The sequence below is a fragment of the Microtus ochrogaster genome, linkage group LG5 (genome assembly GCF_000317375.1).
Source record: "Microtus ochrogaster isolate Prairie Vole_2 linkage group LG5, MicOch1.0, whole genome shotgun sequence".
Taxonomy (NCBI): Eukaryota; Metazoa; Chordata; class Mammalia; order Rodentia; family Cricetidae; genus Microtus; species Microtus ochrogaster.
In genome coordinates this window covers 12,188,019-12,213,750 of record NC_022031.1, presented here as the reverse complement: position 1 = coordinate 12,213,750, position 25,732 = coordinate 12,188,019, and the positions used below count along the sequence as shown (strand labels likewise).

Genomic DNA, 25,732 nt, shown 5'->3' with positions numbered 1-25,732 from the left:
TTATAATTATTAGTAACTATTGTTTATTTCCTATTTTATTAGTACATGTTAATTGTACATAATGATAGATCTCATTATGTCTTTTCATACATATATAGTATTTTTATCATATGCATGCCCCATTACCCTTTTCTGCTACCACCAAAGTCCTTCTTGCTTTGAAGTCCCTCTCTTTCCTCCTTCCCACTTCACAGATTTATTTAATTTCCTAATGAACCACTGAGTTTAAGTAGGGTTGCTTCCAGGGTCCTGGATGATTACATACAGGAGCATGGGCTTACCAGCGGCTACAGCACTGAAGTCCCTCCCCCAGGGGCTATTAACTATCTTGAGGTACACAGAGAGGAGAAAGACGAGGCCCTTCTCTGACCTGACCCCGCTGGGTGACAGGATGTTGGCAGACTCTGTCTGTGCTGTTTTGCTTCTCTCTACTCCCTCCCTCTGGCTCTTACCTTCTTCCTTCCTTAAAGGAGATAATCTGGAGGTCCCACTGCAGCAGAACAGCCGCAAGGGCCTTAGTCTTGGGATTTGGACCAGTTCTGAGTCTCTGCAGTTATTGCTGTTGGCAACAAAACAGCTCCTGTGACCAGACTGACTGTAGCACTTATCTGTGGGTATAAACAAGGTTATTTAAATGGTAAAATTAATGAGTACAGAGTGCTTATTTGGCTAAGCAACAGTAGTAACTTCCTCACTAAGGCTTATGACCCACCCAACCATGGGCAAGGTTTGTAGTACCAGGTATGGGTTTCTTCCTGTGAAATAGGTCTCAAATCTAATCAGAGTGGTTGCTTACCCCATTACTTACTTGGCACAATTGCCCTGGTTGGTACTTCTAGCCTAGTCAGTCATTGTGAAGCCTGCCGGGCCACAGCTGAGTAAGACTGTGGGTGGCAATTCTCCTCCAGATGATTGGCTGATTATCATTTACTGGAGCATGGGTGCCTTTCCCTCCTCTACTGACAACTGCCTATAGAGCCCTTGAGAGGAGAGGGACCTTGTGAGTCCCTCCGCATAGCTACCATTAGCTGCATAAAGGTCCTTTGGGACGGGGACATAGCATCTTCCAGGCACTATGAAAGTTTCTATCCCAGTTCCAGCCTGTTTTTTTTTTTATGTACTGTGACAAAGGCGTGTGGTGTCTTCTGCAATAGGTTCTATTAATAATAGAACCATCTAATAGAACCATCTAGTTCTAGTAGGCAATGAACAGCTGTGGCAAGTGCATGCATTATTTTTAGGGAACAGCTAATATTAGTAGTGGTAACACCCTGGCCCAACACACACATAAACATGAGCAAATATTTTACAGCACACAACTTATTCTTCCTGACATTTCACATAAACATGAGCAAATATTTTACAGCACACAACTTATTCTTCCTGACATTTTCTGTCCTAGCGTCTGTCTTGCTTTCATAGAAATGTTGACTATGAGTCTTAGAATCATTTGAGAGCACCAATTGTTTGTTACTCACAGTTTGAAAAAAAATTACTGTTCATCCATTGACAACCACTGCCATGGTTGGCTAAATAAAAAATGCATAAAAACAGTACATTTAAGGTGCTTTTGTCTAAAATCTCTCTGTCTATCTCAACAATACAATGATAATACTCAGCACCTTTAACTTATAAACCACCACAGTCTTTGCCAGCTATACATCAGACAGATTAATATCTAGAATAGAGAATTATAAAATCAAACAATTTAATTATCTAGAATAAAGAATTATAAAATCAAACAATTTAATTATCTAAATTCAGTCAATAAATGTACTAATGGACTTAATAGACAGATACTTCTGAACAGAAAAATACAAATGACTAATAAATATTTTTATAGTGTTCAACAGTCTTAGCCATCAAATTAAAACTACTTTGAGATTTCATCTCACTTTAGTAAGAATGCCTGTCATTAAGAAGACAAATGACAATAAACACTTGTCAGGGGGTGGGAAAGAGGAAAGCTTATTCACTGCTGGTGGGATTGCACACCCACTATCAAAGTGAGGATGGGGGCTCATCAAGGAGCTAAAGGTAGAACGACCATCTGAGCTGAGCCTATAGTTCTTGAGTATCTCCCAAAGGACTCTAAACCAAATCACCACAGGGTTCCTGCATATCCGTGTTGACTGCAGCGCTAGTTATCACAGCCAGGAATGGAACAACCTACGTGTCCATCAGCAGAGGCACGGCTAAAGGAAACATGACACATATATACAATGAAATTTTTTCAGTCTTTAGGAAAATGAAGTCAGGACATTTGCAGGAAAATGGATGGAACAATTGGGTCAATATTTTAAGCCAATTAAGTGAGACTTGGAAGATACTGTACAGTTTTCCTCATGTGAGAATCAAGATTTAAATGTGTGTGGTGGGGGTTTAAGGTTGGAGGCCAGTAAAGGAAAGGAAGAACTGTTTTTTGGTTTTTTTTTTTTTTTTTTTTTTGGTTTTTCAAGACAGCGTTTCTCTGTAGCTTTGGTACCTGTCCCGGAACTAGCTCTTGTAGACCAGGCTGGCCTCGAACTCCTGGAGATCCGCCTGCCTCTGCCTCCCGAGTGCTGGGATTAAAGGTGTGCGCCACCACCGCCCTGAGAATGGAAGAACTCTTAAGAGGGAGAGGTGAATGTGGAAAAGAGAGGGCAATGGAATTCCTGCGGTAAGAAAGCAGAAGGAGCCAGGCTGTGGTGGTGCACACCCTTGATCCCAGCACTGAGGAGGCAGGAGCAGGCAAATCCCCATGAGTTTGAAGTCAGCCTGGTCTACAGAGCAAATTCCAGGACAACCAGGGCTACACTGAGAAATTCTGTCTTAAAAAGCCAAAGAAAGAAAACAGAAGGAAGAACAATTTGCAGTAGGCTGGGGGTGGGGAGGACACAGACACACTCCATGGGGACAGCAGGAATAACGAGGGAGGGGTGAATAAGAACAAATTACAATGACTCATATCTTAAAGTACCCGAATGAAACCCTTGGCTTTATGTGCTAACTTTAAAAATAAATAGAGCAAACAAGAGAACCAACTCCAAGCTGAACGGGGTTTTTCCATTTCTTAATATCAGAGGCATTTCTCCCTGCTAACTTTGCTTTCAAACTGTTATTGGTAGGATTTCCTTCTCCCCCCCTCCCCCGACCCCATCCCCTACCCTGCATCCTGCTGGTATAAGTGACATTTCCAGTTTCTGGCCCACTATGTCCCAGCTTGTCTTGAGTTGCTTCTGAGGATACAGGTGTTAATTATCTGAGTGAGAAACCCTAGCTATTTACACACAACAGCAAATTCGACTTCGCGTCCCCCAATTAAACTGCATTTCCTGCTAACTGGGATTCTAGCCCTCCTTTTCAAATGACAGTAAATTTGCTTTCGAAGTAAACACGCTTAGGAGCTCTTTGAGTGCTCATCATGCTATCGCTCATTAAAGGTTAGAATCTCTAATTGATTAAACGACCTGATTGCCTTCATTTCCTCAGCTGCTAGGCGGAGGTACCACGAGCTGCAGCGCTGAAGACAGCAAGAGGACTGAAGGAACCAGAGAGGAGCCCTTCTTAGACCCTTCCCAGCTTCTAATGGTTGCGGTCCATCCTTGACACCCACAGTGGTTTGGATGTGGGATGTCCTCTGTAACGCCATGTATTTGAACACTTGGTATCGGTATCCAGTTTGGGGGATTCTTAAAGAAGGTTGTGGAAACCCTTAGAAAGTCAAGCCTCACTAGACAAAATGGGTCACTGGAAGGTGGGACTCGGGGCTACTTCCTGGCCAGGCTCTGCTTTCTGACTGTGGATCCAATGTCCTCACACACCCTCTGAGCAGCATAAAGCAAGCCACAGGCCGGAGAGCACGCTCTTGCCCGCAGAACTGAAATTAACTCATTAAAAAATGTATGAACCAGCCTCTAATTCTGTCCTTGATCTCACTTTCCTTCTTTCTTAGCATGGGGATCCAACCTGGGGCCTTACGCATGCTAGGCAAACATGCTACATTGAGCAATACTCCCCTGCCTTCTGAGTTTTTTCTCAAGTCACACACATGTCTAAAGAGAGTGCCCCTCAAATTTAAATGCACGTATGTATTCCTTAGAAATCCTGTTAAAAATACAAGTTCTGCAGCCAGGTGTGGCAGCATATCTCTGCAATGCCAGCTTGGAAGGCTGAGTCAAGATGGTCACAAGTTCAAGGGCAGCCTAGGCTCTACGGTCAGACTCTGTTTCAAAAGCAATGAAACTGAATCAAATTTGGGTTCTAGGATGGGCTTGTAGCTCAGTGGTGTAGTGCTTGCCTTACATGGGCTTTAGGTCCTATCCTCGGTGACTTTTTTTTAAAGCAGGGAGCTTGAGATGAAACCTGCTAGGCGTGACTGCAGCTAGTTCAGAAATCATCCCCCCACACACACCAAAGAAATGGTGATGGAGCAAACTTTCAGTAGGGAAATGGTAATGGAAATGTCGTTTGAGCTCTCTTTTATCAAACCCACCTTACTATCTGAAGACGTGAGATGTAAGACACTACTGTGGCTTCTATTTGACAGTCTGAGTTTACAGTTAGACTTCAAGGGTCTTTCCACAGGATGTTTTGTGCTGGCTGATGGGGAGGTTCAGCGCTTTCCTCTGAGCACCGCAGCCTGAGCTTCGGGCCCAGAACCCAGGTAGAAAAGCTGGGTGCGGCGGGCACGGTTTGTAATCGCAGCGCTAAGGAAAGAGATCCCTGTGACCAGGTGGCCAACTCCCTAGACTCACTGGTGAGTTCCAGACCAGTGAAGGACCCTTGATCCCAAAACCAAAATGGACAATAATACGCAAAGTTGACCTCTGGTCTTCACGCAAACTGCAAATGCATCTGCACACACACACAAAAATACTATAAATACATAAATACGGAAAAGAAAAAGAGCTCTCTTTCTGTATTTTATTTTATGATGAAGTTTTTTATAAAAAAAAAACATATATTTTAAGTGGCAAGACCTTCGATAGTCCTCAAAAGGGAATCAAGAGAGACCCTGTGCTTCGACTGAATGCGCATGACTTGTAGAGATGGTCTACAAGAGACAGTAATAAGATCCCTCTATCCAACAAACGCTTCCTGAGACTAAGTAGTAAACACAGATCTACTAAGTACAGATTTGCTGGAGCCCATTTGGATTGCAGGCATCTGACTATTGCTGCTGAACAAAAAGGTCCCAATAAAAAGCCTTTTTTAATATTCAACCTCATTCTTTGAAGAACACCTGTCATTCTTGCATCAGAAGTGAAAAAAAAAAAAAAAACCTCCCATGAAATACAGCTGCTTCTGGGACCGGGAGACCACACAGTAGCCTCCCTAGTAGATGGCAAGTTCCTGCAGGCCCAACTGGCTTTGGCGCCCATCTAACTTTTTGCTTGGCAGTGCTGTTCGGTTTCACCACGGCCCCCGCTCGTCTTGTTTGCCGGCGTTCCATAATGTGGTCTTAATGATGTTGACCCCAAAAGTCCTTTTCAGAAGACGTTTGCCGCTGAGATTTATTAAAAGGGAAGATGATTGCGTTACAGCTTTTGTTTTGTTCTTCCTGTGAAGCTGCTGGGACACAGTCGTGAGCTATGGGGACAATGGAAGAAATAAATCCTCGCAATTCCCTGCTAATGGTGATTGATGAGCTGGGGAGAGTGAGGAGGTGTCCAGGGAACAAAGCCAGATTTTAATGGCACTTTAATTCTGGAAATTTAGAATACTTCCTTGCAGAAGCTAAAAGTCAGAATGGGTAAGAAGTCATTCAACAAGCAAGGATGCTTTCAGGGAACAGTATAAACTGGTCCTGAAACTGGCCTCTGCCCTGTGTGACTTGAGCATGCATACTTAGGATACCATTTTATCTAAGAAAACAGTTCTGGTAAATAACACCGTCTGTATTTCATAATTTATTCACGTGTCTGGTGAACCGTTTAACTCTACCAGAACTGTTTTAACTCTATCAGAAAATGTTCTCCTTTACAAAGCCTAAAGTTCTAAGTAGACTAGTTTCTTCCTATGAAGAAACATTTTTTAAGATAGGTCATGGTTAATGCAAAGGATGACTCTGTCTTCTAGTCCTGTAAGAAGAAGATGCTGAAACTCCTGTCGGAGCTGCTCAGACTCCCCGGTAACCTTGGTGAGAAGCTGGAACACCCCCAGCTCCCCCAACCCTGTAACAAGCAAGACTGAGAGTGAGATACCTCTGCACAAACGGGCTTACAATCTGCCCGCTGTCCAGCTGTTGAAACCGCTCCCCGGGCTTCTTCTGTGTCCCCGACCTGTCTCGCGTATTTCAGCTATTGATCTGTTCCCCCTGCAAATCCTTTGAAATCCTTCGGTGACATTTACTCCTTACAGAGGCATCCTCAAGCTTTGGTAGGCATCAGCCTCACTGGACTGAGCGGTAAACGCCAACAAAACCACAGACTGCTGAGAGTCTCCCCGGTTTTATTCCATAATAATTAAATAGGGCCTGGAAACCCAGCTTTCCAACAACAGCACATCACACGCCATGTTGCTGATCTCCTGGTGCTGAGCCAGGGGAACTGGTCTACAGACGGAAGCTCAGCACTCTTGCTTTCTTTCCATCATGTGCCCTTCGCAATTTGCATGGCCTCCCAGAAGTACCCAGCAAAAAGACAGTACAGAACCTCCCGTTCCCCAGGGCTTTCCTGGTTACGTGTTGCACAAATGAGGGCGGAATAATTCACATAGAATATCCAGACTGGTATCCTCTGGAGTTATGCAGTGCACAGTCTATACCCTTGAATGTAGCAGAGATGAATTCACCTCTGCACCGTGTTCTTTAGGGATTCCTTGAGCCACACAATATTACTTATAATTTTCTGAGGAAGACATAATTTGGGGAGCCTTAGAGCCATTGTCCTCTCCTCTCAGCCTGCCTTGAATTTGCTCTCCTTTTTGAATGGAAATCTCTACCAAGCTGTCCTCCAAGGCTTCCCCCTCAACATTACTTGTGATTATAATTGTATTTACTTGGGTCAAAGAAAACATCACTCCAAAAAAGAATATTACAAAGTCTAGATAGAACTGTAAATAGGCATAAATGCCCAGTCTCCCCGTTGGAAAATAAAACACATTCAAAATATTTTCTTATTTCTTAAGTTTCCATGAGTTATCTTTTTAAAGAACTGGAAAGCTGGTACTAATGAGAACGGTGAAGAAGGCTTTTGTCCATTGTCGTTATTTTGTCCTAAATATTCAAGTGTCTGAGATGTTGTTTAATCACATGGTATTTTAACAAGTTATGCCTGCACGTATGTATTTCTTCAACAGAATATACAGAATTTTTTAGTTTGTACGTTCACACATTTTTCCAAGCTTTTGTGAGGCTTTACTTTTGGTCACATGAGACAATAATTGGCATAGGGATATGTCAAAATATGTGTATAAGTGTTATGAGACAAAGAGTGAATTTCTTTAATGATGTGACCCCCTGGGAAGTCAACCACATGCCAGGGCAGGCACCACTTAGAAGACTGGTTGGGAAATACAAACTTGACTGAATGGGTGGAAAACTCAAAGTTGGGTTTGAAGAGAGGGAGGATTACAGAGTGTGGTTATGGGGGATGAATATTTAAATGATATTGTATGAACTTGTCTAAGAATTAATAAAATTCTGCTAAAGGTAAAATAAAATATGTATACATCCAAATCTGTTTTTAAAACATAACCTGCATTATTTATTACTATCATTAGCTTCCTATCTTTCCAACAAGCCTGAATCATGCAGATCTATACATGCAACTATCACTGTGTGAACCGATAACATTACACGCGAACTCATAAACATGCCATATAGAATGAGTATAGCACTTTTCTTTAAGCAAATGTACCCTTCCATAAAAGTGACATCCAAAGCCAATATCTATTCAAGAGCAGGCTTCTTAATGAAAAAAGATTTTTAAAAAAAGGAAAGGCAATCTCTTTGGTGTAATTGAAGAAGAGGATTAATAAAAAAGTATAGATCTTGAAACTAGGAAAGGATTGTGTTGTTGAACTTGGAACACTGCTCTGTTATCTAAAGTGGACCGTTTCAAGCAGGAATTTCTATTTAAGGAAGAAAATGATTAACAGCAGTTCAAGATATTTAGGCTGACTTTGGATTATGCAGAAGCCAGCTAAAATGACAAAAGCTTCGTCATATCCTCTCATAGTTAGAAAACATTGACTTTCTTCCATTATTTATTTACGTTGGTTTGTGCTTTATACACAGTCTTGCTTGCCGCATCACCCTACTGCTTCAGGTTTTTGGGTTCTAGAACTACAGGGGTTCATACCATTCTTGGTTCAAAAAGCCCTTAATTCTTCAAAGGTCCAATCTCATTCCCTCTAGCTCTGTGGATCTCTCCCTTTCTTTTTTATGGGGGGTAGAATGGGGGTGGGGGTGACTTCTTTATTCAAAATACGTTCACAAAGTGCCTGCTCAGTTCGACGCTGTATGAATTTCCACAGAAGATCAGTAATAATTGCCATTAGCCTGAAACCTTGTTTGGGAAACAGAGTTGTCTCCCTGGGCTTGTCAAATGACTCTCTGGAGAGCTGTAAGGCTGTGTGAGTGTGAGGGAAAATGAATGAAACTCGGGCAAACTCGGGCTGAAGAGAGAGAAGGTGAAAGACGACAGAGGGACGAATCCACTGAGGGCAGAAAAAGAACTCCCCAGAATATGAGTTTGCTGTTGCTTGTCACAGAGAGCCATCGTTACACCTACACCCCAGCTGCTGTTCATCTTCAAGTCCCTCAGTTCCTTCTTCTGGATACCCAAGAGCAAAATAATCTAGTTGGGGGCTGGAGAGATGGCTCAGCTCGTGAAGAACTGAATTCCATGTCAAGTGGCTCATGACTGCCTGTCATGCCAGCTCTAGGGGGTCAGGTTGGTTCCCTCTTCTGGCTTCTTCAGACACCTGCACTCAAATGCACAAGTTCAAACACAGAGATCTGTGCACACAAATAATTAAAAAGCAAATCAGCTCAGACATCTTGGAGCAGAGATTACTGCCAAGTCAGCATGCCTAATCAAACACAGAACACTTTCTTAAATTAGAATTTCATACAAACATCAAATGGATTTTCAGTACAGCCCATATAAACATTTGATTTAAATACAACTAAAACTTCCGTACTTTTTATCTCTTAAATTGGGATACTCTGCAAAATAAAGGCAGCTCTTCGAGTATAAATAAGATTGCAAAAGGAGAAATAGCAAGTTCAAGTCAGTGCATAAAATGTTCATGAACCTCATTTATAGTGAACACAGGAAGCTAATACTCCATGTAAATATTCAAAGGGGTGTCTCCCCATCTTCTGAGCTGACTAGGCAACTGGGAGAAGGGGCCATATTAGAGGGTTTGCCATTATTAGGAAAAGCCTAGCTTTGGGAAGTCTTGTTTATTGGCACCAAACATCCGAGACACTGCTGTTTTTCTGTCTTTCCTAATTATGTCATGTACCTGAACGTGCTCTTTTGTAGGATATTGGTGGCAGGAGACATATAGACTTTCAGAACAAGGACAGGATAAAGAACTAGATCCTTCTTTTGGCTCAGTAGGAATTGACATATGCTTTGGGAACTTCTCAAATAAGGATGATAACAAATAGAGTTAGTGCTTTACAATTTACAAGAATTGAGCATGAACTTTGTTGATTTGTCCTCAGGACAAGATTGTCTAGGCAAACAAAGCAAGGGTTTCATTTTCTGCAGTCTCTACACGAGACAACTGACTCTCAGAAAAACTGCTTCTGATAACCAGGGTCAGAGAGGGAACACAGTGTGTCAGAACCAGGGTTCAATCTCAAGCTTTTGATCCTCTGTCATATATGATTACCAGTTCTGCCTACTTCCAGCCCCTTATTATATTCCCTAAATCGTTGTTTCTTTGGGTTTCCCATTTTTCTTTCAGTTTGATTTTTATAATGGACAATTTCTAAGCAGCTGAGCTTGGTAAAAACCCGTTGGAAGGATGTGTTCCCCTGGACCTTTTCTTGCCTCCTTCCCCACACCCTATCATTCCTGCTGAAGGGGAGGGCCTAAATCTTCATGGAGACTGTGAGGTAGTCCAGTAACAGAGGTCTTGTCTAATACATGCAACTCTCTGGGCTCGGTCTCCAACAGGGCAGCAAAAACAAGCAAACTTAATTAGTTAAATATTCATGGAGACCAGCTGTCACAGAAGGGATTCATGACTCGGCTCAGAAAGAGCTCACAGAGGAGACATCTGTGTTTTGCCAGGCTTGGCCAGTCTCCATGTTCACTCTTAGGCTCCTTAAGACTTCCCAGAGAAGCAGTTCCCTAGGAAGGGACTGCCTAATCCCTGGAGTGGGCGTGAGACTCGAGCCATCTCCAGTTCACTATTGCTTCTATGTGTGCAGAGAGTCTAAGAATAATATGGAAGTCCATGTGTCAGTCTTCACCTAATGACTCGCTTCCTAAAATGTAATCCTTTCAGACACCGAAACACATCATGGATATTGAAACTACACTTATTTCTGAAGACACCTGCTAAATAGCCAAACAGTGTCTTTGGTCATAAGATATCAAAATTCAAAAACGTTAGGTTTGTGTATGAAGATGCAAAGCAGTCCAACCAGGGTTGTTCCTCATAGCCCTCTTCTCCCCATACAGAAAGCATTGTGGGCACGGACAATCCTTCATCTAATCAGCCTACGAGCTGCAAGAGAATTGAATTCTGGAGTCACATAATCACCAGGGCCATCATAACCTTGCAAGCAATTGAATTTTATCGTGATGCTTGTTCTTTTCGTTGAGTCATGTGACATTAGAGCAGAAGGAGTCTTGCCTGTATGTGAAAATCGGCTGAGAGATCTTAAGTGTGGAGCCTCTTTTGTTCTGGGAAAACCAAGGGAACATTAGAAAAGGGAGCAGTTATCCAGAGTGCAGCCTTCAGCTGTACAAAGGTAGGCACCGTGTGGTTCAGAGAAAATGAGAGGCTGGAACTGAAGGCCACCACGTGACTCTTCCTGCAGTGGGAGTCCATGCACTTACTTTTAGCTCAGCTGTTCCCAGGAATCATTTGGGGAGTAGACACGGGAGATGGGTCTATGGAAATCATGATATTCTTACCAAATCCTTGCCTCTTCCTTCAACAGGTGGGTTGGCATTTGGCTGATAGGCTCAGCACATCCCTGTTCTGAAAGTAGAAGAAGATTATTCATGCTTCTAAGAATGCTCTTTGCAGCCCTCTTCCTTCCTGTCATTTTAAACTTATTCCTACCCTGAAAATTCTTAGATCGTTCTTCTCCACAGTGTGTTCCATGGCTCATCCAAAGCACAGCTCACGCCCCACTAGGAACATCACCAGAGTGATGTGTAGCAGTTCAGAGCCTTTAACCTGGTTCACTCACCTCCTGACATTGAGAGAAAAAGCCGGGTGAGGGAAGAGAGAGGCAATACAAGTGGAGCTCTCTGGGCAAAGCCCAGAATATCCGTCTATTCGTGTGGCAGACTGAAGATCGGAGGATACACAGCAGATGAACACAAGTTGGAAACAGGCTGCAGAACTATCTGCGTGTTTTAAGGCATGAGGCAACCTCTGTCAAACTGCAATACTGGCCACGCAGGTGGCATGGTCAGAAGGAAAATGAGACACAAATCATTGTTTAGGTCAAAGAACATGCTTGGAACTGTTAAAAATTGTGAACAGGAAACTGGTTGTGGTGGTCCACCTCTGTAATGGCAGCACCTGCAATGCGGAGGCAGGAGGACTGGGAATTGGAGGCCTGGGCTCCAAGAGCAGGTCTAGAATCGTATTTAAAAGGGAGATGTTTGCTCACCTGGTATAGTACTTGGCCTAGCATACACAGGGCATCCAACTCCAGCAGCACACAAACAAGGCAGAGTAGAGAAAACCAACAATCCCAGTGCACTTATGAAGCTTAGACAGAAGTAACGAAAGTTCAGGGTCATCCTCAGCTACATAATCAGACTGAAGTCACCCTAGAATGCCTCGGATCTGTTCTCGGAGACAAACAGACAGTGGCGTGGAAAGATCTCCAGCATCCCTTACATTCACCACACTCTGTGTTTTCCCAAGGGTTTCCTTCATGATCCATTCAATCATCCTCCGAAGCAGACGAGGCGACTCATTTGATCTGAGACCAGATTGTCTTCAAATCTAGCAGAGGCATGTGCCTTAGTCCCTGCCCTGCATTCCTTCCCACCACGACACATTCATTATCTACAAATAACACTAACAAGTTGGTGTAACTGAGGCAAGACAGACTGCCATGCAAACGGTAACAAACAGAAATCCACGCAGCCAACTCTGAGTGCCTACTTATGGAAGTATAGGAACTCTGTATGTAACTCCATGTCACGCTATAGTGCCTGTGTCAAAGCAAGGACAGGAACTAACACATTGAAATTCCAACATGAAACAGCAGATAATCCACTTTAGTACTTTTGAGTTCCTTAATGTACATGTGGGGTTACTTAGAGCTTCAACTCCTGTTTTTTTGTTGTTGTTGTTTATTTTTTTTCCTACAATATTTCCCTTTCTTCAAGAATGTACTTGGTCTCCTCTCACCAAGGCCAGCTGGCCTGGGTCTGGAAAAGCCTGGGATAAAACTGGACTCTCTGATCATAGCGGACAATGAGGACTATTGAGATCTCAAGAACAATGGCAATGGGTTTCTGATCCTACTGCACACACTGGCTTTGTGGTAGCCTAGGCAGTTTGGATGCTCAACTTGCTAGACCTGGATGGAGGTGGGGGTTCCTTGGACTTCCCACAGGACAGGGAACCCTGATTGCTTTTCGGGCTGAGGGGGGGGACTTAATTGGGGGCAGGGGAGGGAAATGGGAGGCGGTGGCGGGGAAGAGACAGAAATCTTTAATAAATAAATAAATTTAAAAAAATAAAAATAAAAAAAAAAATAATGTACTTGAAGCCATTCAAGTGTCTGCTAACTTTCCAAGTGTTAAATGGAGCCATCTTCATCAGGTGGCAAGCATCTAGACAATAGACTAGATTAATATTACACATCATTTTGGGGTTAAAAAATAAAATGGCTTACAATTCTAACTCTGTGAAGTCAAAGAAAACTGAAGACCTACTATGCTTTGTCAAAAGGTTGGAAGATGGCGTCTAAGGGTGTGATTCATGGTACAACACCCGCCAAGCACGGGTGAGATCCTGGGCTGGTCCAGCACATGCCAAGAACGGGTGAGCTCCTGGACTGGTACAGCACATGGCTGTTAGGAATATTTCCTAACCGAGCTCTCTGACGACGCAAAAATTCCCAATCAAGCCAAATCAAAACAAGCCGAATTAAGAAATATCCAGGTTTAATGGGAGATCTGCGCTCTCGGGTGGCCCCGAGGGGGAAACCGGGAAGCCGCAGGAACGCGACCCCCAGGAGGAAGAAAGGGGGACCACGTGCTCTTCTTTTGGGGGATTGCTTAAGTACCCTGGGGAGTGGTCCTGACCCCACGGGGAGTACCCTGACTGGCCTGCTGGGATTTGAAGTCCAGACCAGGTCTGGGGGCTGAGATAGATGCCAGGGACTGGGACCTAGGCTCCCAGCCTAACATTCCAGACTCTTTGGTTATAGGGGTGACAGAGAATTGGAATGGTAATTATGACAAACACTTAGGCTCTCTTTGGAAAAAGGGCATAGACTCAAATCTGGCTACTTCCTGTGGGCACAGGGCGGCGTGGGGGAAGGGGAGAGCCAGGTGTCCGCATTTAGCGAGAGGTGTGGCTGGAAAGGCATCCCATGAACTGTCATCCTGGAGAAGGCAGGCATCTGTTCCTTGGGGGAGATCAGAAGGCAGGTGTCTGGGGAAAAATGTTAGATAAAGATGAGTGTGTCAGAATGAGGAGCAGATAGGCCCTTCATTGCGGCATCCTGGAAAACCAGAAGGTAGAAGTTCCTGTCTGCTGGACAGACCAAGTGTCCTGAGTAGGTGCCCGCTTGAGCCTGGAGAGATGGTACCAGCATGGATGTCATAAGAGCTTGGCAGCCGAGGGGGTGGTGAAGATTACCATGTGAGGTCCTGTCCATGGAGGCTCGAGAGACCTAGAAGTTAACTGTGTAAGGAGTACTCTGTCCCCTGGGGAGAGCGGGGGAGGCTTAGGGGCATTAGGGTCCCCTGGTGTGGAGACAGGGAGACAACTGTCAGAGTGTGAACGGAGAAGGGACCTTAAAAGGGAGAGGTAGGGTAGGTACCCCGCCAGTGAAGGAGTTTGGACTGGGAGGTGATGGTTAAGGAGAAAGGGCCTGCCATAAAGCAGTTTAAAAGGGCTCAGGCCTGTAGGGGAACATGGGGTGGCCCTGAGGCGAGGGCCAAGATAACCTTAGTTCAGTGGAGAGCTTGGTAGGTTGTTGTTTGACGAATCCCATTGTCCAGGAGATGTTGAAAGCTTCTGACACGAGCTCCATGAGTCTGAGCCATCACATCTGCTGTTTCCCTGGAGACTGGAAACACTTCTATCCATCCTGTAAAAGCATCCACAAGTATTAAGAGACAACAAAGTTTTATGGGTAGGCATATGAGTGAAATTAACCTGCCAATCTTTGCCCGGTTGTGTCCACGAAGCTGGTGTATGTGGAGAGCTCCTTGTGGGTTAGCCTGTGGGGACTCGTCCGGCTCCCAGCCTAACAATGGCTAGCACATGTGAGATCCTGGGCTGGTACAATACATGCCTAGCATGTATGAGATCCTTGGCTGGCACATGGGAAGAGATTCAGTGTGGAAAATCTAGCATATGGATATCTATACAAGAATGATAGAAGAAATCCCAATATTAAAATGTCCAGAGCTGGATGCCATGGCACATGCCTGTTGGAATCAGAGGCAGGAAATTCAGAAGTATGAAGCCAGCCTGGGCTATACAGTGAATTCAAGGCCAGCCTCTGCTACACACTAGGATCCTGTCTTTAGAAGAAAAAAAATACTCTATAAGTCTCTTAAGGTAGATGAAAACAACTGGTCCTATTGGAATTCACTGGCTCTCCATATATATATTTAATGCAATTAATTATGTTGAAAATTCATACGGTATATTTTGATCACAGTTTCCCCTTCCTCATCTCTTCCTCCTCACCACCCCCATCTGTCCAACTCCACCCCTTCTTTCTCTCTCTTTAGAAAACAAATAAGCAAACAAACCAGAAAAAAAAACAAAAAAAAAAGATACTAGAAACACATCTAAACATAAAAACGCAAAACTGGAAATAATAGTATACAAACAAAATTCCAGTGGGGTGAAACTTGCCAAGCAAACCAATATGAGACCAGAAAAAAAAATCTAGAAAACCACCAAGGAGTTCATGCTGTGCTGGCCACTTACTGCTGGGTATGGGGCGGCCCTTAAGTGCGGCTTATCAACCCTGTGCGACGGGTTATTATTCATTTGCAAATCGTTGTCCATTTGGAGATAGCTTCTTGATTAGAAATGGGAGCTCATGTCCAGTTCCCCTTCTCAGTTCTGGGACCCCCACATGGCTTGAACCTATGCAGGCCCCATGCACGCTGCTACAGTCTCTGTGAGATCATGTGTGAGTCAGTCCTGCTGTCGTTGGAAGACACTGTTTCCTTGGCGTCACCCATCCCTCTGTATTTATTTTCATTTGTGCACATGTGTGTATCTGTGGAGTGGGGGTTCCCACAGAAACCACATGGGAGTGTCAGATCACCTAAAGTAGGAACAGGAACTGTAGTTATAGACAGGTGTGAACTCACCTGCCATGAGAGCTGGGAACTAAACTCGGGTCCTGGGCAAGAACAGAAGTGTCCTTAACCACTGAGCCATATCTCCAGGCCAACTGCTCCACCTTTTCAATAGGAAATTCTGAAGCACACTCAAGAAACAATACATAGCCTGATTCTAGGGGAAAGCAAAACCCTACTAACAGAGTAGCAGTTTTGGAGTTGAAGATCCACATAGCTACTTAGTATCCATAAGACATTCTGAAATGCCTTATGCTCTTATGGTTTTCTTTATAACAAGTGAAGAGGAAAAATGGGAGCTAGAAGAACAGGAAGAGAAACAATAAAAGATATAAATGAAGCATAAGAGTAAGGAAGAGGAAAGAGAATAACTCAACGTAGAGGACTTTGCATAGATAAAGGAAAGAAAATGCGGGCTAGGGAGATGGCTCAGTGGGTAGGAGCATTTGGCATACCAGCATGAGGACCGAGTTCTCAGAAGTTCACAGAAGCCACGTGAAGCTGGGTGTGCAACCCAAGCATCTGCCATCCCAGCACTCCTACAGGGAAATGGGCAGCAGAGACCAGAGGCTCCCAGAATCTCTCAGCCACATGGTCTAGTGCACACAGCAGAAAAACAACAACACATCTCAAGAAAGGCAGAAGGTGAGGATGGACACCTAAGGTTGTCCTCTGACAACTACGCACACTTTAGCAAATGAACACCTCCATACACACACACACACACACACACACACACACACACGTATACCTGGGTACAAAGAGAGAGGGGAGAAAGAACTCAGAAGACCTAACACAAACTAAGTTTTTACAATCTAATAAGCTATGGCCTCAAGACCTTTAATCATGGCGCTTTGAAATGTCAATTAGATGCTGGGCCTCTATGTAAAACAGTCCCTATCTGGTTATTTTTCTCACAGCTAGGTAAAAAATTGTTACTAATAACAGCTGCCAAGTTTAGAGGACATCAGGGGATTACTTCTTCATGCTGGACTTTTATTCATGCAAAGTCATAAATAAAGGTCAGGCCAAACCAAGTCTGCCCAAACTAGGCAAAGAGAATTTCCTGCTCCAAGAGCTGTGTGCTCGAAATGCACAGTCTTCTAAGCAAAGAGGGACACCCTACATTGCTCTCTAACTTCAATCTTCTCTATATATCACCATAAATCCAGAATCCTGAGTTAGAACCAGGAAATTCCCCTTTGCATTTTCTATATTTTGTATGGATTCAGATTTCCCACATTCCCTTTCCTGACCTTTGTGTCTCTACACTGAAATCCTGGATCTCTTTCATCTTCTTAGCAATGTCCGCATACTATACAATTGTTACAGAAACCATGAAGTAGCTATGACTGCTGCAAGCATTCCACATATTGGTAAGCCAAGACCCAGGAAGGTTAAACAATCTGGCCAAGGTCCCAGAGTAATTGGCATAGCCAATGTCAGAGGTTGGACTTCAGACTCCAAAACTTAGTCACTGTACCCTCTTCTCACTTGTTCCTGATGCTGTCCTCCTTCTTGCCTTTCTGCTGCCCTTTAATCAGACTGGGTCATCTGTCTGTCCTGTAATAACATCTGACTGTTCTTCAGCGTCTTCATGAAACTATCTTCCTGAAGGAAGTTAGCTCATGATCTGCTTCCCCCAAGTAATATTAGCCAAAAATCTACATTCCAGACAAAGGCTTTCCTGAATTGCTTCTCAAGTCAATGCTGACCACATGAGAAGTATTTGTTCTTACAAGGAGTACTGCCTGGCCTCTCCTCTTCCCATTTGGGGTCTGCATTAGTGTGCCTACCTGCAGGATAAAGCTTTGAGATTCTCTATCAAGCTTATGTAGCATGTAAGAGAATTCACTGAAGCGAATACAAACCAGGTGGTTAAAAAAGCAAAGTTCAGTTGTTACCTCCAAGAAGGTGTGCCAACTAGATGGAGTCTTCCTCCAAATGGTGGTAGCCCACACAAATGTGCCTCAGACAGCGGCAAGTAGGGAGGACTCGGGTTTTGTCATATTGCTAAAATCTAAATGTGCCTGCGGCTGTTGGGCAACATTAACTCAAAGAATTTGTATTCCTAGAGAACTCTGGGCTGTAAAGTGACCTTCATAAAGCCTTTCTGGAGTAGTAAGATCATTCTCTATCATTTCGAGAACCACCATTGCATGTGTGGTTGCCAGGGAAACAAAGAGGATTTGCTAATGTGGCCTCCTTCTCCTTTCCAGATCCTGGCCATCGTGTCTATCCTGTTCATTGTGCTCTCCACCATCGCTCTGTCTCTCAACACACTCCCGGAGCTGCAGGAAAACGACGAGTTTGGACAGCCCAGTGACAACCGCAAGCTGGCACACGTCGAGGCTGTGTGCATTGCTTGGTTTACCATGGAGTACCTTTTACGATTCCTGTCCTCACCAAACAAATGGAAATTCTTCAAAGGCCCACTGAATGTCATTGACCTGCTGGCCATCTTACCGTATTATGTCACCATCTTTCTCACCGAGTCCAACAAAAGTGTGCTGCAGTTCCAGAACGTGAGACGTGTGGTCCAGATCTTCCGAATCATGCGCATCCTCCGGATCCTGAAACTCGCCAGACACTCGACTGGACTGCAGTCTCTGGGCTTCACCCTCAGACGGAGTTACAATGAGCTGGGCTTATTAATATTATTTCTAGCTATGGGGATAATGATATTTTCCAGCTTGGTGTTTTTTGCTGAGAAAGATGAAGATGCTACCAAATTCACCAGTATCCCTGCATCATTTTGGTGGGCCACCATCACCATGACCACTGTGGGCTATGGTGACATTTACCCTAAAACACTGTTAGGGAAAATTGTGGGTGGCCTCTGCTGTATTGCAGGAGTCCTCGTTATTGCCCTTCCTATACCCATCATTGTAAATAATTTCTCTGAGTTCTACAAGGAGCAAAAACGCCAGGAGAAGGCTATTAAAAGGAGAGAGGCTCTTGAAAGAGCCAAAAGGAATGGCAGCATTGTTTCCATGAACTTAAAGGATGCCTTTGCTCGAAGTATGGAACTGATAGACGTGGCGGTGGAGAAGGCTGGAGAGTCGGCCAATACCAAGGACTCCGTGGATGATAATCACCTGTCTCCCAGCCGGTGGAAGTGGGCCAGGAAGGCTCTGTCGGAAACAAGCTCCAATAAGTCCTATGAGAATAAGTACCAGGAGGTTAGCCAAAAAGACTCCCACGAACAGCTGAACAACACTTCTTCCTCCAGCCCACAGCATCTGAGTGCCCAGAAGCTGGAGATGCTATACAATGAAATCACCAAGACACAGCCTCATTGCCACCCAAACCCGGACTGCCAAGAACAGCCCGAGAGGCCATCTGCATACGAGGAGGAGATAGAAATGGAAGAGGTGGTCTGCCCACAGGAGCAGCTGGCTGTGGCACAGACCGAGGTCATCGTGGACATGAAGAGCACCTCCAGCATCGACAGCTTCACCAGCTGTGCCACCGATTTCACTGAGACTGAGAGGTCGCCCCTGCCACCCCCCTCTGCCTCTCACTTGCAGATGAAATTCCCCACTGACCTCCCAGGGACAGAGGAGCACCAAAGAGTCAGGGCGCTTCCATTTCTAACACTAAGCAGAGATAAGGGGCACGCTGCCAGGGAGGCCACACTGGATTATGCCCCGATTGACATAACTGTGAACCTCGATGCTGGGACATCACATGGTCCTTTGCAATCTGACAGTGCCACCGACAGCCCTAAGAGCTCGCTGAAAGGGAGCAACCCCCTCAAGTCCAGGTCCCTCAAAGTGAACTTTCAGGAAAACAGAGGCAGTGCACCCCAGACCCCACCCAGCACAGCCAGGCCACTGCCAGTAACCACAGCTGACTTTCCACTCACGACCCCTCAGCACATCAGTACTATCCTTCTAGAAGAATCCCTGGCCCAGGGAGAGAGACCCTTGCTGGGTGCTGATGCTTCCGCACACTGTCAGGGACCTTCCAAAGGGCTATCCCCCCGGTTTCCCAAGCAAAAACTGTTTACTTTCTCTCCTAGAGAAAGGAGAAGCTTCACTGAGATAGACACTGGAGAAGACGAAGACTTCTTGGACCTCCAAAGGTCAAGACCAGACAAGCAAACAGATTCCAGTCCCAACTGCTTAGCAAATGAGCCTGGTGATGCCAGAGACCCATTAAGAGAAGAGGGCTGTGTGGGCTCCTCCTCCCCTCTGAACACAGACCACAACTGTAGGCAAGACAATTACCAGGCTGTGGGTGAAGTCAAAAAGGACAGTAGTCAAGAAGGGTACAAGATGGAGAACCACTTGTTTGCCCCAGAAATTCATTCCAACCCTGGAGACACGGGTTACTGTCCCACTCGTGAGACCAGCATGTGACTAGTTATAAAAGCAATAAAAAAAACTTGTTTCTAATGCGATTAGTAATGCCATGAACTAGAATATGGGAAACCCCTCGCCTAAAAAAAACAGTGCATAAAGTGTTATTTTTGCATGGCATGAACAGCTTAGTTTAAGTACTGTTTAAATAAAGAGTCAAGACTGCATTTTGTAACAAACAGGACCGAGTCCAGTACAGCGAGCCAATAACCAGCGCTCTGCGATGTCTGACATTTTTGATCCTTTCATTTGGAGCTGTAGGCAGATTTCCCGGCTCTAACTTTTACATGACCATGAATTTTAGGGCGTGCACATGAAAGGATGAAATGCCGTTGCATGTGTCCATGCTTATGGGGCGTAAGGTGCTTTGAGCTTGCAAAATGCATAACTATGTAAATAGGCCTGGATGCAAAAGTGTCAAGAGCGTAGGGACACAAGTTTCTGAGAGGCAGGTATTTCCTTCCCAGCCACCGCCTGAAGAAGCTGTCCAGACTTCCTGTTGCAAATCTGCGAACTCTTCTTAACACACTTTGTGCATCTTGCTTTGGATTATAAAGCTCTTATGTTTGTTTAAAGGAATACAGTATTTTTATTTATTTGGGAGATAATTCAGAGGATATGTTTATATGTATTTTAATTTATTTGGAATAAAATTCAGAGGGCATTTTTTTTCCGTTTTGCTTTTGCTTAGTTGTTGCATCTGTGTTGTTAAGTATAAACCATGAAAAGTAGTAAGATTTAATGACCAGATATTAAGTATTTGGAATTTAAGCTTGAACAATTTAGCTATAAACTATATACCAGGTCACAGACTATTACAGAAATTCAGTTTTTATAAACCTCAAAATGGATAGAAGATTCTATCATAAAATTTTTAAAAAATTCAAATTGATATTACACATTTGGGATTTAATCATCTTTAAAACAAATTTAAAAACTTCTTTTGGCACTGCAAACATGGCTGTGTTTTCCTCTAACATACAAGTTAAGATTTATGAAAATGGAAATTCCATAAAATGACTCTTGACAAACTAAAAGTAGAGCTGGCCCCAAAACGAGTCATCATGTAGGAGCCCAGGTCTGGAAATGGACCACTAAATACTCATCAGTATAGGATACAGGTCTAGGCTGACACTACCAGTCACAGAAGGATGTTGTTCTTGCAGGCTTGCTAGAGCACTCTCAGTAATTGCTGCAACTAGACAGGCTCTCTCAGGTTTCCCGCCCCAGAACTCGCTAGAAAAGGTCAGGACTTTCCTTGCTAAAAGTCATTTCTGGCATTTTCCTGCGGAGCACATTGGATGCAAAGGCACTGGACACTCACCTTGCTTTGTGGAAATCAAAAGGTTCTAGTTCCTGAGAAGCAACTGCCAGCCATGCAGTGTCCAGAATAACTCTACAATCTCTGCTGATATCACCTGTACCCAAATAAAAACAAAAACCAAATTATTTCTAGGTCCCGTTAAGATTTCAAATCAATGATTTCTTATTTTCTGGCAATGTGCAGATCTTGCCTCAGCAAAATGCATTCTGTGCATGTGTGCTCATGTGTGCTTATGCATGCATACAGGTCAGGGAATTGGGGAGGCTAGCAGGACAAACTAAAGACAAAGCTTATTGTTTAAGGAAAAAAACTCTAAATTTTGTTCTTTTTTAAAACGAAAACCATTCAGGAAAAAAATAGCCCAAATATTTAAAATCTAATATAAGTCTTTAATATTTCTAAATTAATAGCTTCTGGTCATTAAATCTCAGATAAGAAAACGAGTTTTGATTTTTGTTAACATCCAGGCAGACCTGATGTCAAAACTAATTTAAAACATTTCTTTGATCCCACTGTGTTTAGAATTTCTTAATGGTTTTCATGTTTGTTTCAAAACATAACCTTTAAGAGTGTATAGTCATTATTCAATGATATTTTTATTATGCATACTTCTTTTCGTGTCTAAGGACTACATGTGGATCAGTTTTTGTAAATCTAGAGTATCTGAATTTTCTATATATAGTTTTTCAAAGTCAAGCAGGTATATCTATTGTTAGATGAACAGCAAACAAGCTACAAAGATCGTCTTCTTCATACAGCCTCATGAAGCAGTTCTTTTCTAATGGCTCCTATCGATGAATCTGTTTGTTTTTTTTCTTCATCTGGCTTCATAAGTGAACTCATTGCCCTGCCATATGGCCAGTGTCCGACTCTCCATGTGTCTGTCAGGGTTTCTACTGAGAACCCTGTTCCATCTGCTTAAGATCAGGACCCTTACCCGGCCTAAAAGTCTCTGCTGTTTTCCTACAGAGTCTTTTCCTGTCATCCTAAAGGGTTCATAGGAAGATCTCTGTCTGTTTTGGTTTTAAGTCTCAATGAATTTTTTTAAAAACTCATCCCTTGGAAGTCTCATCCCTCGAGTTTTCTTAATTCCTCTGAACCAGAAGTCTTCAGCTGGGAGAAACAAAAGAAAAGTTCCCTCCGGGAGATCTTTGACTTTGCTATTTCACACGAAGGAATCTCCCAGAATACACCTGGGAAGCCCTTCTACACTTCAGCAAAGGGCGCCTAACTCAGAGGAGACCGTGTCTGTCTGGAAAGACCTGGATCTACCTATCAAGTGCAGAGTTCTTCTGAGGTCTTTTATGTTCTACATTAAAGTTCATGTCCATGCTGCAACTTATTCCATGATATATCTGTTTCAGTATTTTTTAAATGCTGTTTTATATTATTAATCAACAGTAAAACTAACAGTCTTACGATTTCAAATACCTCTTTTGTATCCCTTGGAAAATGCCACCCAAGTGTAAGAAGGCCTGCCTGAATGGAAACCTCCCGGAAGGTTGTGCTTCCAAGAGTTTTACCACTAGCTAGCTCAGTGACGAGGAACAAATGTGCCAATGAAAGAGACTATTTGAATGGTCTCAAAATAGCGTGATCCCTCAAATAGCGAAGCTCTTTCTGCTGGCTTTCTTAACCAGCACAAATTGCCACAAGATGTTTTTATCTCAAAGATAAGAGCATAGAAATAAACCTGCATTGAGTGTTGGGATGGAGATCAGTGGTAAAGTGCCTGCCTGGCATGCACGATACCCTCTTTATTCCCCACCACTGCAGAAGACAAAAGAAAAGAAAGAAAGGAAGAAATGCGTTATATATGTAGGTCCATACATATACGGAGTGGGTCCCTGAAACTGACTTAATTATTCTCTAAACATTTCACTACAAAGTCCCTCAGTCCGACACAATCAGCTGCTCTGAAACAAGATGTGATCAAGCACTCTCATGATAAGATTAGATCTGATGGTGACTATGTGCCCAGTGTCTGTTCCTGTTTTCTCTTGTTAATATTCTTACTCTCAAGCTGGCCATGAAAATGTAACAATTTATTTTCTCTTGAAATTAGAAAGATAGGGGGGAAAAATGGCTTAGGAATGTAGACTATTTCACAGTTCCTTCTCAACAGCCTTCAGAATTACCAGTAAAGGACAAGAGAAGCTTGTTCTTTGTCCAGTTCCGCACAGGTCACTGGTAAGTGGTGGACCCTGACCTCAAGAACATCAGCTGACTTTCAGTCTGGCACCCCAGTATCCCACTAGAAAGATACCAACCAGTTGCTTCTATCAATGCTTAAGATTATGTAAATAAACAGGAACCATATTGATGACATGAAGGGATTTTCAAGAGCAGGAAAGTCAGAGAGGTAATAAGGCCCTGAGAATCGTTAGGAACCACGCTGGGCATTATATTTGTCAGTTGGGAATTCTGGCCATGTTACACATGTCCCTTAGCTAAGGAGAAAGCCCCATTGTTTGCAATGAGATATGACGTACACATGAGGCAGATGGTCGCAAAAAGCCACTTGATCTTCCTAACCAAAATCAGACAGCACTGAAATTACCTCCAATGGAAAGCAAAGCACAGCATTTATTGGACTTAGTCACTGTTTTGCTGTGTACTCCTTCAGATGATTCTAGGTGAACTCTTCCTCTTCCATGCCGTTCACATTAGCCTGAGGAGAGCACAACTCTCAGCCTTGTGGATCTTCCTGCAGCTTTTGGCTACATCACCCATACAAAGGTGAAGATATACTTGGGGTTACTGCCAAAAGGTCAACTATCAGGCTGAAAAACATCACCCAGTGCTCTCATCATAGAACTATAGAACATAAATAAATTACATTACTTTCCCAAAGAACCATTTTCCTAAGAAATAGATGAATTGTATAAAGCCAAATTTATAATTACGTTTGATTCATGTTTAGTTTTTGTAGTGGAAATGACAAATTGTTGATCTGATTGAGGGAGGTCACAAACCATCTTTGTTGTCCGGTAAGTTAAAAAATAATGCTTTATGGTTGGGAATGTACCTCTGTGATAGAGCACTCACCTGCATGGGGCCCTGGGTTCCAACACCAGTACCAAAAAGAAAAAGAAATGACTTTTTAATTAGATATATTTCTCATCAAAATAGCTAATAATAGTCTGTCAAAAGTAACTAGAGCAAAATTTAATACTAGTGGGAAAGGATTTAAAATTTTTACATTTATGGATAAATTTTAAAATGGAGCATTTTAGTGCTTTTCTTCCTGCAGTCTCTTGGCAATGCTACAGGAATATAACATTATTCTCTACTTAATCCTCTAAATCCCTAAAATTTAAAAGTCAACGTTCAAACGCCCCTTGGCTTGACTCAAAGAATTTAATCACTATGTCCATGAAGATTTGAAAGTATATTAGTTATTTTGCAATTGCAATGTCCTCCTCAAAGTAACATAAAAATTTTTTTAAAAAAGGAAATAAAAGAAAACACATAAGAGAAAAGAGAAAGGGGTTTGGTGGCATGTGCCTTTCTTCTAGCACTTGGGAGGTTGAGACGGACAGGTTCAGAGTTTAAGCACAGCTGTGATGACATAGTGAACTTCAGATTAGCCTGGATAATCTAGTAAGACCCTGCACCAAAGGGCGGGGTGGATGAGGAGAAAGAACAGGAAGAGGAGGACAATGAGCAGCAGCAGCAGCAGCAGCAGCAGCCAGACATAGTGGTACGCACAGGAGTCCCTACACAGGAGATAGTAGCGCGCTAAGCTTGAGTTCTGGAATTTGAGCATTACCTTCCTTAGTAAGTCTAAAAGCATAATATATATATATATATATCATTTGTTTGATATTTTTGGGTGTGTACCCAGTGATACTGTACTTCTTTCCTAATTATAAATTTAAAAGACATTTTATATTATATATATATATTAGAGAGAGAGAGGTATAATAAAAATGTATTAGTGTATTCTTAATTTGTTGTATACACCTGCATAAATGTACTTATACAAATATATATTATGAAATTTGGATGCTTAGGAGATACATGAAGAATAGAATCCTTTACTTCCTTTCCTCAAGAAGATATCTCTTATTTTTTTATTTTTTTATTTTTTTTTATTTTCGAGACAGGGTTTCTCTGTAGCTTTTGGTTCCTGTCCTGGAACTAGCTCTTGTAGTCCAGGCTGGCCTTGAACTCACAGAGATCCGCCTGCCTCTGCCTCCCAAGTGCTGGGATTAAAGGCGTGCACCACTACCACCCGGCTAAGATATCTCTTATTATCAACAATTCCAGCTAACTGTTGGAACATAACAGAACTTTCCCGAGCATCTCTAATTGCCAGAAGGTGACGAATACATACAGTCCAG

At 43.2% G+C, this 25,732-nt stretch overlaps 1 protein-coding gene across 1 annotated transcript in view; it reads left to right on the top strand.

Moving 5' to 3' along the window:
* Window positions 1-25,175, top strand: part of Kcnb2 (potassium voltage-gated channel subfamily B member 2) — a 439,988-nt gene extending 414,813 nt beyond the window's left edge. Inside the window, exon 3 of the mRNA XM_013351787.2 lies at window positions 17,918-25,175. Within this exon, the coding sequence (XP_013207241.2) occupies window positions 17,918-20,062 (2,145 nt within the window). The 3' untranslated portion in view covers window positions 20,063-25,175. The remainder of the gene's footprint in view (window positions 1-17,917) is intronic.
* Window positions 25,176-25,732: the final 557 nt, after the last annotated feature.